Here is an 18,536-nt window from a genome sequence, read left to right on the forward strand (position 1 = left end):
CATGAAGTAGCCTCTGTCATAAAGGTGGGATAGGCAGAATTTATTTGCATAGTCTTAAATTAACATTGTGCAATATTTTCCCCATCCTGATCTGATAGTGTGTGTGTGTGTGTGTGTGTGTGTGTATTTTGATATATGTTTTAACATTACTTTATTAAATATTCTGAAATGAGCCATGGTTTCCCTGTACACACACACATCCCAAAATCACATACAAACCCATGGGGACATTCTTAGATAAAATCAGGGATGTATTACCACTTTGGATCCAAAGCTGAAACAGTACTTCAGAGTGGGAACAAAAACACATGGATGCATTTTCCTGGAATTTTCAGCAAGTCCAAAAGAAGACACAGTTTCTTTAAGGCAGTGTTTCTTAACCTTGGGAACTTGAAGATGTCCGGACATCTTCAAGTTGCCAAGGTTAAGAAACACTGCTTTAAGGAGATGCCAAGAGGTATGATACAAGACATGCTCACTGTGAAACATGTTTTTGACTTCATATCCAAAATGTAACTCATTCCTAAATGAAAAACTATGATTCAAAGCTGATGCAGTACTTCAGAGTGGCTACAAAAACACATGCATATTCCTGGTGTTCTTCAGCAAGTCCAGAAAAAGTCAGTTTCTTTACGGAGGTGCTGACATATGGGATATAAGCCCCATTCACTCTGAAACATGCTTCTGACTTCAAATCCCAAATATAGCTCATGCCTAAATGAACTAGTACTTTAAAACATGAAGCTGTGTTGATAGTTTTCTGACTTCATTTTGACCACTGCCATGCCAAAAAATCACTAAAATTTCTTATTTTGTTTGATAGATATTTGCCTAATTGTGTAACAACAGAACATTTTGTTAATTTTTTTATTATATAAAAATGTGATTATTAAAAATGGTGTTACAGTACCATAAACTTATCTGTATCAAAAATTAAATCACCTCATTATATACATATGTATTTATATCTATTAGTAAACAAAAAGCTTCTCAAACAAAGCAAGGTCAGCAAGGTAATATCAGAACACTGCTGGTTAAATCAGTCTTCCTGAATTAAAATGAATTTCAGTGAATATTAATGGGATGTATCAGTACAGCATTACTTTTAAATAAACAGAATAAAAGGAATTATGAGCATGGAAGAACCTGATTACTACATCATAAGACTCTGCTAAGATGTTTAGTCTTGTTGATTTAAAAATGGCAGATCTAAAAGTAAAACCAATTTAGTTTAGATTTAAACAATTAATATTTATAAATACAAAATCAAATAAGTCAGAATTCAATAGCAGCTTTCAGCAATAGAGCTGCTTGCGCCTATTGATAAAGCTGACCTTTTTTCACTCAATAGTAGAAGATTAAAAAACAATTGATTTAAATACACAAAATTACTGTGTCAATCTCTTTGTATTTAAATAGTATCACATGCTTTGAAATATAAAACAACTACAATGTTCTGATTTTCTTCAACTGGTCATAGTTTTGGTTGAATCTCCTTTACTTTTTCTTCCAGCTTAGAGAGGATCCACTGTGGAAATTAAAAAGAAAAACATTGAACAAACCTAAGTTAAAGCAAAAGTTATTTGTTTAATAAAAAAAGGGGGGGGTATTTACAAATTAATAAAGCATAGAACTAAACACTGAACAATTCATGTGGTGTCATTATTCTCATGACCACTGTGAATCACCTGGTTAAGCCACACTTGGATGAAAACAGTTTCTCTGAGAAATGTCACATCCATGCCTTCCTGCTTCTACTATGAAAAATTTGATATCTGGGTACTTCAGATCTATCTACAACTCCCAGCATCACAAAGAAGCACTGAAAAAGAGCAATGGGAATTGTAATTCACCAACAATTGAAGTACTTATTCACTATCTACATATTGTATATTACATTGTTGATTCCTTCAAAACAGGATATTAATATATTATGTAGTGATAGCATTTCATATTCACCTTTGCATCTTCAGGTGTCCTAAAATTAATTATTTTTCCAAATTCTTTGGCATGAAATACAGACTTCACTCGTTCCTGAAATAAACAAGCAAACAAATACAGTTGTGCATTAAAAGCAAAATTCCAAATACCTAGCAGCACTGTTTTTTTCAATTCCAGGAAAGGATTCACAAGTTATATAATGAAATTAGTATTTGTTTAAAATGTCTTTTAGGTTTTGCAGATCCCCCCCCCCAAAAAAATCCCCAAAACAATCTGTGAGTGGCTCTCAAATGTAAATTTTTTCTCTCTGAACATTTAGAGTATTCGGTTGGGGGGGGGGGTGAGCAGCATCGAACTGCTGCAGTTAGAGAAAAAGATGCCTCATCAGAAACCTTCTTAACCTAATATCTTCAAATGCGTTGGATTTCAACTGATTTAGCACAGCTGGAGACCACTAGATTGGAAAAAGTTGCTATGTGGGAAGACGAAATCTCTAAGACAGCAGACTACATAAGACTGTTCTGCAACAAGGTGAGGCCCTTGTATGTATAGTGGAGTAGATATTTTGCCAGTCATTAAAATTTTAAAAAAAAGCTAAAGGTTTCATATAAACTTTAGTAAAATAATAAGTTAAATATTTAATATTGTACAAGATGAATTTTAAGTACACCTATTTAGATAAAATCTTTTTGAGAGTACTGATTGAGAAAGGATCCCAAATGCAAAGGGGGGGGGAGTACTAAATAAGTGAAGGAGAATCCTATCATTTTATTCATTGTTCTGGCATGTTAAACTCTTGCAAATTTTGCAAGCGTTTATCTCAGAAGTCCCGCTTGGCATGGGAAAGTTTCTGCATCATGATTTGTGCAATAACCTAAATGCTCTTAAATGAAAAAAGGTTAATTACTAAGCATCTTTTTTGAATGTAATGTACAGGTAATGTCTGACTGTCTCTGAAAGGAGCCTGATTTTTGTAGTGGCCAGCATTCATAGGGTGGCACCATATTCCCTAGTTGAGAGAGGGAGCAGCCTGCTTCCCTTCTCCAATGAGAGTTCCAGAGCTCTATAAAAGGTAAGGGAGTGACTTGGTGGGAGGAGAGTATAGAACAATCTGGAGTGAGAAACTAGCTGAAGTCCTACAGGGATGTGGGGGATATAGGCGGCGGCGGGAGGGTTTCAGTTTCCTGTGGTCAGTTATAAGGGAGAATCCATCCAATTTTTGTGCACATGACCATGGGCATACAATGGCATTAACTTTGAAACTGGGTTGTAAGTAGCTTTTGGGGAGATCCACGGTAACTTCCAGTCATAAATTGATGACAATCTGTATGCATGGAAATAAGAGTAACAGAAAATGGATAATTCCAGGATAATGGAATGATATTTGCCTCTTGGCCAGACCAGAACTACAAGGTAGACCCCCAGAGGAAAGAAATGGTGAAAAAGATTGTCTTCCAACAAGCAACTTTTCTATGGTATTAAGCAAGAAGGGAAAGTAACAATAATAATTTGGGAGATGGTGAAGATTTGCAAAGAAAGAGTGAATTGTAATCAATACACTCAATTCAAGCTCCATGAAAATATATATACATTTAAAACGATAACATATCCTTTATTGGTTAATAATAGTTAAGTATTATTCATGTAAAAATTGCTTACTAATGTAATAATCTAATATTTATATTATAAATATAACTATTTGAATGTTAATCAAATAATTTGTTTTGTTCCATCTCTACCATCCATAACTTTACCTTTGCTTCAATGCGCAACCTTCGTCCATCAATAATGAATGGTTTCTTGGTAAATTCATCGTACGTGTACTGCCATTCACATGTTAACTGTCCAAACGTACCTCTTGTCACAAACAGTATGCCACTGTATAGGAATACAGAACAAATAATTAAAACAAATATAATCATATAACCTTTTTTTTTTTGAAAAAAATGTTTAAATAGTCTTCAATATCATATAACATCCAATTTAAAATTCTCTCATTCAGTCTTCTTCTTTTTCTCTTCATCTTAGTGGTTTCCCGCAAGTATAGGATCCACTTTTATTTGGCTCAACCAAAAACTTATAAAAATGAAGCCTGATGGCAATCAAAATTGCTGCACTCAATTCATCTTTAACTTCAAGTTTTATCTACTGTATTTAATTCCAAATTCACTTTCATGCTTAAAAGAAATCAATTTTGTCCATCGTAAAATTATTTTTATTCTAATTTAAAGTAAATTGAGCACTAATTACAACCAGATGTTCATAATAACTGTAATTTTAATAGCTAGAAATTTGTTATTCCTTTCATCACTTCCCTGCCCCACCCTTCCCCATCATTGGCATAGAAGATCTGAAGACAAGAACTATCTTTCTACTCACATGTCTAAATTCTGGGAACCATTTTGATTACAGAATATATATAAATGCTTTGTTTAAAATAAGAAATACTGGAAGAATCTTACCTTTTTGTAACCATTAATAAATCTGTGTTATTAACCATTGCATGTGTAAAGTATCGCAGTTTTGCAAATCTTCCATTTTCAATATTCTAAAAGAAAAAAAAAGTTGTAGAGTTCCCTAGAATATAGCATCTTAATTTTGAGGAAAAGATTTATATTGCATTAAAACCTTATACAACTATGTATGAACTTCATACTTTTAGTACTCTGAGTATCTATTAAGAGCAAACATCTCACTTCACTAACTTTAACCTGCCTCTCCATATCTCCTCTCCATTAAATCACATGCCACATAATTATTAGTTGTTCTGAAATATCATATGCAAAATTGCATTGTTTCTAAAATAATTAATGGACTATCCTGAGACAATTGGAACACCTAAAAGCTGTATTTTTCAGGTTATATGAATTTTAAACCAGTAAAGGTATCTTGAATCAACATTCAAAATAAAGAACAGATTCCATTCTTCTTTTGGGTAGGCTCTCTTACTAAAGGAAACAAAAGCAAAATAAGTGTGAGGATCCTATGCTTTCATACCTTTATATGAAAGTACATGTTTAAAACTCTAAACAGGCTGAATAACTTAAGATATTAAGGTAATTTGCTCATTATATTCAGGAATAATAATAATATAAAACAAACACCTTCTGTGTTGAGTATAATGCTGTCTCCCATTAAAGAGTTCTACATGCAAAATTATTATTTTTTCTTATTAATGAATCATTATCCATCCCTCAAGTCACACAGTATCCTGAGCTTAAAGATATATACATTGTATAAAAATTTAATCACAGCAATGTATTCACATCTAGCGTATTTAATTTTTTGAAATGGTTAATAATTTTGATGTTTCTTTGAACAAATATAAACATTCAATTTCAGTATTTGTTTCGGTATTTATAAATTCCTTTCACAACTAATCAACCAAAGGAATTCTTCTATTAAAATAAAAATCTACTTTTATAACCACAACAGTTGAATCAGGGGGAAAAAATGATTATGAATTGTGAGAGGCATATGGCATGGTGAAAGCATCAATACAAGGGCTGCATGCACAAGCCTAGCAAAAGAATTCAGGAAGCAACAATGAAAAGAGCTGATTTAATATTCTTGCTAGTGACCTTCCAAACAGGTCTTCTAGATTTTTCTTGAGATCTGGATAGACTGATAGTATAGTAAGAACGCCTGGCCCGAAACCATTTAGGAATTTAAAGCACTAAGACATAGTTCTGAAAAGTCCCTGGCAATAGTAAACCTAATACAAAGTAGGTCATATCCTGGCCCTCAGCTAAAACAATGAGTTGTATTCTTCGTAAGTCAGAGCTTCTGAATCATCAAAAGACATGTATGAATAAATAATCTAATCTAAATATAGCCAGATCATGTGTGACTTTAGGAAACATGCCTTCTCTGGCATTAAAGCTGTGTCATCAATCTGATCAGATCAAAGCACTTGCTATTTACACAATCTAATTCATTAAAGAAATAAATATAAAAATACCCCAAATATAAATATTTAGGGAAGGGAAGGGAGGTATATGTCCGGAACCAGTGATACATCTATATCTATATCTGATTTTCTCCAGCCTTTACCAGAACTATTATTCACTACCCTTTCACCAGAACTATTTCAATGTTCCACATATTATATTTATATAATACATTTAATGATCACATTGCTTCAAATTCTAACATATCTTCGTAAAGGTATTTCTCCTATATTTTTGCACGTGGACTAAACAACAGTAAATGACTATAATGACCATCTTCCAGCTCACATCCAATTTTTTTTTAAGTGCAATTATCTCCAATTATATATTAATTTTTAAAAAGTATACTTCTAAAATGTACAAATAGGATGAGAGGAAATCGATTTTTAATATATTAAGAAAAATGTGCAAGTAAACAAAATGAATGTATCAATATAATGATTACAAGTTGAATTCAACTCAAGATTTCCCCTCAAAATTCACATTACAAATCTTTTGTAAATGTATATGGTGCTTTCTTCAAAGACGTATCTTTTTATTGCCAGAGAAATGCAGAGATGGTTCCTTATAAGATTTTCTGCTTGAGAGATTAAAATCATTAGAACTGCTTTTGATGCTTTTTGACATAGCTTCATCTTTGCCCTGCAAATTTTGCAGCTAAACTTTTTTAGATATATGCTCTCTTTTATATTTTCTGGGTATTTTCTTTTATATTCAACTGGGTTGAATGAATTGGAACTATATAATACTTAATATGGTGAACAGCTGAACAATTGATGGGAGCTCTACAGTAGGTTATTATTTTTGTAAATAAATATATATTTTAGTGAACCCTCTCACCTTTTCCCTGTTTGGCATTGAATGTACTGCAATTTATTGATTTATCTACAAATATACACATACATCTAATGTAACATTAATAAGTTCAGAAATGATCTATAAATCTGGTATTACATATGTTCAATGTCCCCTTTGAAAATGAAAATCCAACTGAAAAATTCCAGTGTAGTGCTGCTTGCCCTGTAAAATAAAACAAACACTTCCCCTGTAAAATAAAAGAAATGTCCTGGTTCCCAGGATAACCTATTTTTCCTGAATGAAACCATTTATCAATGAACAGTTATATTAATGTGTCGGATTGCTGCAAAGGGGATCCTGTAAAGTTACCTGCTATGACAGATCTCCAAATACGGTACACACAGGCCTCTGAAGTTAGCTGCTAGGACAATCAGATCACCAAAGAGGGTTCGTAACTTTGTTTGCACTTGCCCCTTAATATGCATATAACTATGTATTTTATTACAATTACAGCATATCCTTAAAAAGACAGGGAGCTGTCTTTTCTTATTAAATTTTACATAATTTCTATCTTGCATTATAGCAGCTTTTTCTAAACACTGAATCTTTTGAAGCTCTATATGAATAGGTAATAACATCAGAACATAAAGAAAGTATTATCATCACTGTGGCCCATTTGCTTGTCCTCTCTCTTTGGACTGAATCGTTACACCAATTGGAAGAACTGAAAAAGCAAGTGGAAATCAGTGCTTCTTTCTCTTAGTTTTGTCAAAGCTACTATTAGCATATAAGGGTTGTACAAACAGTACAGTAAAAATTTATAGTTGGGAAGCTCCCTCAGTTAAATCCTTAGACAATATCAGAAAATAGATCACAGCCTGGTCTAAAGCATAACAATCTTATGCAATCCCTAAGGGTAATGGGAAATGTTATGAATATTATAAATTTCGTGATTTAAAGAATCCCATTCTCTGCATGGTTCCATCTCTACTGCTTTTAAAAATCTTAAGACATCAAAGATATATAAACACTTTGCTTTAAAAACAAATGATTAGCTAGTATGCAAAATTGTTATTTTTTTATTTCAAAGACTCCAGACAGCAGTTTCTTACCTGTGGAGCTTTGGTGTTCTCTGAGCTTTGTTGTTTGCTTACAGACATTTTATTATCTGAGTAGGGTGCTATCAGTGATAGTTAGTGTGGGTTTGCTCCCTGTTTATATACAGTAGCTTGCCCTGCCGGTATTGTTGTGTTTGTTTGTTTGTTTGTGTATGTGTGTGTGTGTGTGTGTGTGTGTGTGGTTTTCTCCTTAGCAGTTCCTTGATTAAGTAAACCAAAAGGCCCAATAATGCAAGAAGAAAAAACAGGGTTCAACTACATCATACAGTATGAAGACTAAAACAGCCACTATATACTATACGACAGCCAGGCAGAAGACTAGCAGAGTGCATTAATGAACACCAACTGGCAATCAGAAGACACCATGAAAACTCCTTAAACTCACAACACAGAGACAGACTCTACCATAATTGCAATTGGAAAATTGAGCATTCAAGAACAAACTAAATCTAAACACACTAGGAATTCCTGGAAGCTTGACATTCAGAAACCACCAATAGACACACAGAGATAAACCACATTTACACACCATTCAAAAGAGAATAAAAAAACTAAGAAGGGAACAAAAAGACAAAACCACATCCTCTGCAGCAGCGAATACCAAGATAAGCAGAGATTAACACCAGACAAAGAAACAAACAAGCAAACAGAAAACAATACTCTAATCAACTAACTGCCAAAGAATATTCCCCGCCTCCTCTCACACTGGCAGGAAAGCTACTACAGGTAATTGTCGGATTATATTGTGGTACACATGCGGCCTGCGGAGCTGGCAGCAGAGTCGGACAATGAGGAGGTTGGGGAGAAACATGGGCCAGTCCTGGAGTCTATAGAAGGCTCGGACAAGGGCTCTGTGTTGGAGGCAGAAAATGGGGTTATGACGCGTCACTTATCTACCTTAAGGCCTGCATGAGATCTGTGGCAAAAGGCTTTGCAAAATGGACTTTCTTCCGTTTGCAAAGGCCTTTGCCACAGATCTGGTACAGGATTCAGTTTGCAGAGAACAGAGACCTAAAATACTGTAGTGCAAGATTTCACAAGATCAGTTCTGCAAGATCTTGCGTTACTGATCTCTCATGATCTTGAACGCTTTTCATGGTGATCTGGAATGGGCAGACGGGAACAGCGCAAAAAGCATTTGCAAGCTAACAGGAGGCTTAAAACAATGTTATTTTTCTGATCCAAAATCTCATCAGCGTGCAAATGCTTTTCGCACTGAGATTGGAAGGAAATCAGCGCAGAGAAGATGAAGAGGAGCCAGCTTGCTAAATCTTCGCAAGATAAATCCCATCAGATCGCACAGGGTAGGCCTCCTCCGAATTCCATCCGCCAGTCAGTGCCGACTGGCGACTACGCGGAGGAGAGCCTTCTCAGTTGCAGCTCAGACGCTATGGAACAATCTCCCCGTGGAGATCCGCACCCTCACCACCGCCCAGGCCTTCCGCACGGCCCTTAAGATCTGGCTATCCCGTCAGGCCTGGGGATAAAAATTCTTAGTTTGTCCCCTCCCGAATGATGAATGATTGTTGTGTTCCATTTTTTTAATATTATGTATTGTTTTATGTTTTTTTTGTCTTTGTACCCCCTTTCCCGTGTTTTGTAAGCCGCCCTGAGTCCCCTCAGGGAAAAGGGCGGCCTATAAATTATAATAAACATTCCAAACATTCCAAACATAAATGACCTTGCGTGGCTGGGGGGGAGAAATTGTGGGGACACCAGGAGAGGGAGCATGAATAGCTTGGTCAGGGGAGGCCTGGGGTGGTCTGAAGCAGGTGGCCTGTTCCATCGCTAGGCCCCCCCATGGTTTTCCCCACCCCGAGATACCTCATGTGCACTTAACAACTTGTGTATTCGATTAGCGAATGCGTGAGTGAAAGCAGGGAGTGATCCCGTTCATTTGACATGAATCACTCAAACAAATCTTTGGGTTACAAATGTAATTGGCAGGGTCCATTACATTCATAACTTGAGGACTACCAGTATATAAACAGAAAAAGGAAAAAAACCACACACACTAGCAATGATGATATTACCTAGTCAGGTAATGAAATGTCTGCAACAAAACAATCAAGCTCAGAGAGTGCCAAGGACTCCACAGTTCAACTCTGATATATATTATCCATACAGTGTTTTTATTGGAGTTTCCTGAGTACAAGTAAAATTCTCCATTATATTATTCCAACTTATTATTTTCATCCTGTTTATGGCAAGAAAGTTTTAAACATTATGTTGCACTGCATTAATCCCACAATACTGGAAAACTCTAGCCATTAATGGATTTGAATTGTAAGTTGCTAAGAATCATTGAGATGGGTCGCTATAGAAATTGAATGAATGAATTATTCAGTTGTAATTTGTGATCCAGTCATTACCTAATATGTATAATCAGAAACCAAATCTAATTGACATAAGGGATTTGAGGAATAATAAATATGGTGTGCTCTTGTTGGATTTCTACTTTTGTAATATTCATAGAAAGAATCAGATTTTTTTTTTGCTCCCTGGATAAACTATTTCTAGTCATATAGTTGATCTTAAGAAAATATTTATTTAATTCCCTCATTCATAAGGATAAATAACTCATGGATAATGAAGCCATAGAGTAAGAGAAGGGACCTACCCTACTTTTATTATTTATGTTGCTTATGAATTTGTCAAAAAGCATATTTTATTTGTCCATATATCTAAAGTGAGATATAACTGTTCATTATACTGTTTGACTTAGACTTATAGTTGTTGTCACAATAGAGACAAAGCTCTACTGCATAAAGTTGCCACTTCTTTTCTTAGCGCCAGATTACTGAAAAGAATAAAATTTTATATGCACTAACTAAAGGTTTAGGTTAGGTTTGAGGGAAAAAATGCATTTTTCTTTTTTTTAAAAAAAACTCTATAGTAGTACGTTCAGAGATCTTTCTTTGTTTATCAATAAACCCAATATTTCAAGCAAAAAATCTAGGCCATTTGGCTGGTCAAACTGAAATATTATTCAATATTAGTGAGTATATTACAAATATGATTGTTGGAAACCTTTTGACTGTATTCTCGAAGACCCTATCCCAGAAACAATCCATTGCAAATCCAAGTTCTTTTCCTGTTTTCTGATAAAAAATAAGCTTCGTGGGTATGTCTTTTAAAGCTATATTTTCCTAAGAAAATTAGATTTTAATAGCTTTGTAATTGTAATGTAAATGAGGACCCAGAGTGTTGGGAGCAATATTCTGAAATTGTAAATTGCCCAGAGACTGCTGTAAAGCACTAAGGGGGTGGTAAACAAGTCTAAGTGCTATATACTATTGTAATTACTAATATATACAAGAAATTTTATAAAATGTCTAATTAACCACTGAATCTATTATATGGCCCATGGATAATCAACAGCCATATATAAACTTCTACATATACTTTTTAAAATAAAACAACAATAAGAAAAAACCCATAAATTTAGGTTTTCTATGTTTCAGAAGCTTTAGCTATCAAGTTCAAGTTTAGAATGGAGTGGATTTCTTACAATAGATTCATTTAGAAACAGATCACAGAAAAGACCCTATGTAGAATTATTAAAATAATCCTTCAATATTTTCTTCTGTAGGCAAGAAGCAAATTTGCAAATGGAAAATTGGCTCATTAATAATACAGTTTTTACTGTTTAGCCATCCAAATATTTCAAATTTGTATTATTTTTGCATACAGTTACATTCAGGTCATTATTAGAGTTTCATTTTAATAAGAAAAATAAAAGACTTCTATTCACTCTACATTTAATAAGATAGTTTAAAATAAATGAAAATATAAAAAGAAAAAATATGGTAAACTAAGTCTCTAAGGATGAAAATATGTAAGACATAAATGTATCTTTATAAATAAATCAATTTTGATAGATGAAACTTTTCCATTAAAATTTTAGAATGGAGGCTAAGAAAAATGGTGTGAAAATTTGAACAGAAGAAATCAATCATTTCTTATATAGACTTATTTATTGTTATTACAGAATAAAGACAATATACCTAAAAAGAATATAAGACAATATTAACATCCACAAAGTATGTGAGAACACAAGACACTGTATTCATATATAAAAGGAATTTTTGCTAAAAATACACACAAATGATTTAAACCATTAAAATAAAGGAATGGAAAATACAGTACTTTAACAAGGACTACATAATCTTCTGACAATATTTTCAATTAAGTAATTATCACAAGATTATGGCCAATGTCAAACAATGTTTTAATGTGACAATTGAAATATAGACAAGTTAAATTACAAATTATTTTAATTTATGTTGTTGATTAGAATATATTTTAAAATTTACATGTAAAACACAATTTTATAACAATTATTGGATTTTTTTCTCTGGCAGTCTCATAAAAGAAACTTAACATTCAGCTGTTGCAATTCAACAGGTAAGGCATACATTATTATCCTAATTGTTATCATCATGATCATCATCATTAACATCATCATCATCATCATCATCACTACCACTAATATGGCACAAAGTCCATTTCCTGTAGGCCTGTCTTTTCTGTAAGCATGAGTAAGAGAAGAAAGAAGCAGAAGAGTTAGTTGATGCTAGTCAATTTGGATTGAATTTTTAAATGCAAGAGAATGAAAGAACAAAATTAAAGATGAGATGTAGCTTTTGAATTATAGCATGCAGAAGAAAAACACTAATCAGTGGAGTATGTTAATCCTATATTTCAACCTCTTATTCAACCAACTATTTAAAGATGCCCTAATTTTTTTTTAATTTAAAAAGCACAAGCTAACTTGGTTCATGGCTATGTAAGGTAAAATAATTTACATTTTTTTATATCAGTGAACTTATAAATTTTATAACTAAAGCATAAAACGGAAAACCTTGAAAAAATAGAACGTGATCCAAAAAGCTTTGCTCTTGTTTTCAATAGATTTCCTTCCTTCCTTGGAATGTAATGTAACTCCCTGGAGGCATACCAGATTTATGGATCATGGTACCAACTACTCAGAGATAAAATTAAAATGTGCAAATAAATTGGAACATACTATAACTGCAATTTATGAAGACTTTCTAACTGACTGTACACTAATATTTGTAGCCTAATTTGCACAAATTTAGACAGCAGTATGTGAAATGAGTGATTATGTTATGTTGCTGAACCAGAATACGAGGAAAAGTAGAACAATTGCTTGGCAGGCAGCCAAGGTGTTTTTATTTTTATTGTTACTGATATGAGGCTAGAAGTTTCAGCTCAGTTCAGATTTCTACAATTTTGTGGAAGAATCTACTCAATCTACAGTAGTTTTTAGGCTATTTAAAAGTTATACTTACTGTTCTAACTTATGCATAATTTAAGAAGTGAAGTGTTGATGTATTCATGTTATTGACATATTTCTTTTCTCATTCTGAATACAGCTTCAGCAGGATAAACAACTTAAATTTCCATAAAATATTAAAAATAACTGACAAGATTCATTTAATATGTTATAATTTAAATTCCTTCTTATTTGTTTCTGAATTTTATAAGCAATAATTACTATTCCAAAGTACAATAGGTACTATTACTTTTGTAACATTTATTACAAATCATAAAATTAAAAAAAATGTAAAAAGAATATTTGGTTAAATGCATTGTTTACTTTAAAAATTATGTGTCATTGTTCCTTGTGCAAAAAGCCACTATTTTAAATTTAAAACTTTGGGGGTGGGGATTCTAATAAAAGTTTTTTATTTTAACCATTACCAGAAAACATTTTATTTATAGTCCTGCATATATAAACACTCTTTACAATCATTTGTCCTAGGCATGGTGTGTTTTAGATAAATTATTGCTAGTTTGACTATTGTTGCATTTTTTATTTATCATCAATAGAAAAGGAATATATAAAATAATTTCATTAAAAATGGATTTCTAAATAAGTTCTTTTGAAAACAGAAAATGTAAGAAAAATAAATTTATATTTGAAAAATTCCTCTAAGTTACTAAAAATTTAAAACTGTTGCTAGATTAAAAATTCTATTTAAAATATGTAAAATAAAACAAAACCAATAGTCCTCCTAAAACATTAATTTAGTTCAAAATCAGTTTTTAGGTATTTAGATGCATATTTAAATTACGTTTATCAACCATATTACCGTGTTTCTCCAAAAATACGACAGAGTCTTATATTTTTTTGACCCACGAAATATGGCCTTGGCTTATATGGCTTATTAAAGGGGAAGGCTTGTTGTTTTTGGGTTGCCGGGTGGTTGCTCCATTGCGACTGGGCTCCCGAAGAGCCGGGCACAGCTTCAGGGTCGAATGGCTGTGTTGCACTGCCGCAGCAGCAACACAGCAGCCATGAGGTGGCCATGCTCGTGAGCAGCCACCTGGCAACCCCCCTTTCCAGCCGGGTGACCGATCTAGCGGTAACTGGAAGGGACCAAGCAACGTGAGCACCTGTTCACTGCCCTCCATCCCCGTGGCTCGGCGCCTTCAGAACGCCCGCTCGTGTTGCTTGGTGCCTTCCGGGCACTGCAGGATCGGTCAGCAGCCGTGTGCCCAGTTGGAAAGGGGGGTTGCCGGAAGGCTGCTTTTGAGTGTGGCCACCTCATAGCTGCTTTATTGCTGCTACAACAGTGTAATACAGCCATTCGACTCCGAGGCTGTGCCCGGCTCTTTGGGAGCCCCCTCGCAAGAGAGCAGCTGCCCGGCAACTCCCTCTCTTCAGCTGGGCACAGCGCCGCTGACCGACCTAGCGGTACCCTGAAAGCACCAAGCAACGCAAGCGCCTTTGCCCCCAACCTCGTTCCCGCGGCTTGGCGCCTTCAGGATACTGCTAGGTTGGCAAGCGGTGCTCTGCCTGGACAGAGGGGGGATTTATTTTGGGGGGTGGGCTTATATTTTTGTGAAAAAAGTGGCAAGGCTTTAATTTCAGGACAGGTCGTATTTTCAGGGAAACACGGTAACTCCATTTCTAAATGTAAATATATATTTTCATATATTAGATTTTACACACACACACACACACACACACAAAATAGCAATGACTACATCTCATATAGTAAAAAAAGAATATGTATCAATGTTCCTATCCACAAATAAATGGTTTCATGCATGCAGAAAGGGGTCTAGCAGGAAAGAAAATATCCAGGCTAGGAAGAAAATTATCTATAAGGGAGTGTAATAATCTCCTGACTCTCCAGAAGATCAGATGTATTTTCACATAATAAATCTATCCTATTATTTGGGGGGGGGGGGAGAATATAGATTTTAAATCATTGTACCTAATGAGCCACATCCTTCCAAGGTGGATAAAATGAGGACCCAAATTGTTGGAGGCATTATGCTGACTCTGCAAACCACTTAGAGAGGGCTGTAAAGCACTGTAAAGTGGTATATTAGTCTAAATGCTAAGGCTAAAGGTATTTTCACTACTAGAACCAAATGGCACATGATCATATTCTTATAATTCTCATTCAAAATGTGATTCAAATTTATGGTAAGTTAAAGAAAATGTGCAGTGTAAAAATCACTCTATTTCTAGATAGAGAAAAATATATTCAAATAAATAATGTATAATCTGTTTTATTAAATATGTCATATTTTTGGCTGTTTACTCTCTTCACCTGTAACATTTGACTTCCAGCACCATCTCTTAATCTGTATGGTCTAATGACTCCATCGTCGCTAAAGAAGCGTGGAGGACGCAAGCTTAAGACATCTTCAGAAGCATTTGTGGCTCTGAAATTACAAGTTTAAGGATTATGCACTTAGAGATAATATTGGCATACCTATTTAAAAGATACAACACAAGCTGTAAATAAGATTACACAAAGATTTCCCCCCATATATTTCTCTGAACTATTTAATAAATTACAGTACTATTTAATAAATATGCTATAATTGTACACTGATATGCAGATGCAGCAACTTTAACAAAATAGCTATTGTATCTAGTAAATTTCATGGTGGATTGCTTTAAAAATTAAAAATTTTAAGCCACAGATTTGCTCTTTGTTTTGTCTTTGGATGGCCAATGCAGCAACCCCATGATAATAAAAATTCTTACAGCCATGGGTCTGCAGTTCTGCCACACCTGCTTATTTCTCTCATCTCTTATGACTTTAAGTGGGACAGGAGTTTTTGTCCTAAATTATTACGGTCTTAAGTCAAGTTGAACTAACTTTTAGAACAATTTTACCGCAGTCGTAAAGCAAAATCCATCTTCCCCAATGGGAGCTGTTTTGCCAAAAATTGGGGGAGAGGAAGAAAGGAAGAGGAACAAATTGCAATCATGTGACTGCAACATGCTGCAAATGGTCATAAATACAATCTCATTTGCAATCTCAATGGCCAAACTCCGATCAAGTAACGCTGGGTGTACTTTGACGATTTTAAGTATAAGTCACTCTTCCCAAGGTGTGGTAACTTTGAACCATCTTTAAATGAACTGTCAAGTTGAGGACTACTTATTGTTTTGCTATAATGCACTACTTTGCCCCTGTAAAGATTACGAGAACTAGAGTTTTAGTAGTATATAGATAATAATTATTTGCATTTTGGATACTGAAAATATTTAAAGATAATTGACAAATTTATAGAGAAACAATTAGATATTATTTTAGTCTTGCCTTTTAATTCCTTGAAAAGTGCTACTAGCCATATCTATTATTCCTCCAGTAGGCCTTGCCACTGCTCCTACTAATCCTTTTCCAACTCCTTTGAAGAAACCTGCTGCTCCTTCCTTTTGGGCTCCTAGAGGAAAAAGCAACAACATTTAAAGGAAGCATTAAATAAAAATATATACAAAATTTTGTCAAAAGTTCTATTCAAAGTTATTTTACCAATTTTTTTATTGGAAAAAAAACCCCAAGGGAACTTTAATAACATTCCCTTCCCACATGGCTTTCAGAAACCAAATCGGACTGAGAGCAAAGGGTCCGGCTTTCTGATTACAGCCTTCTAAAAGAAGAAATGGGATAAATAGCTGTATAGCAGCAGCAGAGGACATAATAAATATGATAAAATGTGAATTATTTTTCCTATTTGTGAGGGCAACCATTAGATGAAAAAAATAATTCCCTTGTAGGCTGCCCATATCCAGTCAACATCAAAGCTGCTACAAATGAATTCCTATTTTAAAAAATTGAAATATTTTCTTTCAGACTATGAAAGTTCACATATTATAGACAGCTATAGTATGAAACAATGATTTCTTTTTCATTTTATGAACAGTAGGTTACCTCTTATTGGTTTGGTTACTATTCCTGTTATGCCACTGACAAAACCCTGTGAATAGAGACAAATATTTCATTTTCCACCCAAAATGAAATGCATATTTTAAGTATTTTCTATGTTAAAATTTATAAATGATTAGTATTGAATCATAAAAAGTAGTTAATTTAATTGATAAACTGTCAACCTAACTCATAATCTTTACCATAATGAAATTTTAAATTTTCATTAATGTAACATATGAATGAACTGCCCCAGCTACTACTCTTGAGGCCATTCTAAACATTCAAATATATATTTCTTACAGATACTAAGCCTTTTCCTCCACGAGTAAAGCCCTCCTTCAGGCCAGCAGGTTGCTTATTCATTGCTTCACGTCGTTTCTGCTGATAATCGTCATCCATAGTTATTGCTGCTACTCCTTTAGCCATAGCACCAGTTATTCTTGAAGCAGCACCAGCTAGTCCACCTTTTACGGTATCACGAAAGATATTTTTTTTATTAAATTAGAAATCTTAAATATAGTAAAAGTACAATATATATATTGTAAATATATGGCATTTCTGTATCCATGTTAAAAATCATACTTACCAACAGCGCCCCCAACTAAAGCTTTTAATCCTAGTGCCATTCCTTCTACAAATTCTTCTGGACCCTGGATAGCCCCCTGAAAAAAGAACAAAAATATGATTTTTAAAAAACTATTTTACTATAATGATAAATTGTTCAATGAAAAAATGAAATGCAAGCAAAAAAAGAAAAGTGTAAAGTGTATCTGGTACTCACTATAAGTAGTGTAGGAAATAAAATAGGAAAGGTAAAGCTTTGGATAATGACACCTAAAGCAATTTATATCTAAGCTAAGCAGTTGATTCTTACTAAAACCAATAAGCAAAGGTTAGAAGTACCTCTGTTCTACTATGATTGAAGAACTTCAAAACTTGCTAATATTCCACATTTCTGTAAAATTTTATGTAAAGTGAATACAATATTTTCACAGCCAACATTAACAAATACAGCCAGTCCTTGTATAGATAATAAACATACCTGATAAGGCTCATAAAAAAATGCTTCAACTCCTTCAGACAAATCTCTTATGAATCCAAATGGATTGCCCAAAACATCCAGGCCAAGAACAAGAACGTACATTTGTTTAATAGCCTGAAATGAAAATCCAGTTTTATGAAAAAAAGACGTTTTTAACAGTAATTTGGAACAATGTTTTTTTGTAATGATGCAACAAATGTTTTAAATGCATGAAATCTAAACTAAAAATGCCTCTCTGAATTCCATTTGTAGAAGGGAAATTGGTATTGTGGAGAAACAGAAATGGCTAATTTCCAACCCTTACAGAAGATGGATACGATACAATAAAAAAGCAATTTTCTTTCCTGCCAAATTTTTTCTGTCTACTTTCCTCTGTCTGATCACTGCTGTCATTAGATAGTCCTCAACTGATGATGTAACTGAGCCAAGAATTACAGTTGTAAAACACTGTGGATATACATTGAGGCAAAAACCAGAAGTA

The 18,536-nt window shown here is 34.0% G+C and overlaps 1 protein-coding gene across 4 annotated transcripts in view; it reads right to left on the bottom strand.

The window, feature by feature from the left end:
- Positions 1-401: 401 nt before the first annotated feature.
- The window catches only part of VPS13A (vacuolar protein sorting 13 homolog A), a 109,807-nt gene continuing 91,672 nt past the window's right edge, over positions 402-18,536 (bottom strand). For 2 of the 4 annotated variants that reach the window (XM_087715963.1, XM_087715962.1), the window contains exons 63-72: positions 18,056-18,169; positions 17,600-17,675; positions 17,314-17,477; positions 17,017-17,062; positions 16,405-16,528; positions 15,400-15,514; positions 4,404-4,489; positions 3,696-3,819; positions 1,960-2,034; positions 402-1,528 (exon numbers count right to left, since the gene is read on the bottom strand). In XM_087715963.1, coding sequence (XP_087572089.1) covers positions 1,475-1,528; positions 1,960-2,034; positions 3,696-3,819; positions 4,404-4,489; positions 15,400-15,514; positions 16,405-16,528; positions 17,017-17,062; positions 17,314-17,477; positions 17,600-17,675; positions 18,056-18,169 — 978 coding nt within the window. In that variant the 3' untranslated portion in view covers positions 402-1,474. Of the gene's footprint in view, positions 1,529-1,959; positions 2,035-3,695; positions 3,820-4,403; positions 4,490-10,742; positions 12,337-15,399; positions 15,515-16,404; positions 16,529-17,016; positions 17,063-17,313; positions 17,478-17,599; positions 17,676-18,055; positions 18,170-18,536 lie in introns of those variants that run through there. The other 2 variants (XM_087715965.1, XM_087715964.1) reach the window with 1 other exon arrangement.

The sequence above is a fragment of the Thamnophis sirtalis genome, unplaced genomic scaffold (genome assembly GCF_051295495.1).
Source record: "Thamnophis sirtalis isolate CommonGarterSnake01/CBP01778 unplaced genomic scaffold, rThaSir2_p1.2 scaffold_5, whole genome shotgun sequence".
Taxonomy (NCBI): domain Eukaryota; kingdom Metazoa; phylum Chordata; class Lepidosauria; order Squamata; family Natricidae; genus Thamnophis; species Thamnophis sirtalis.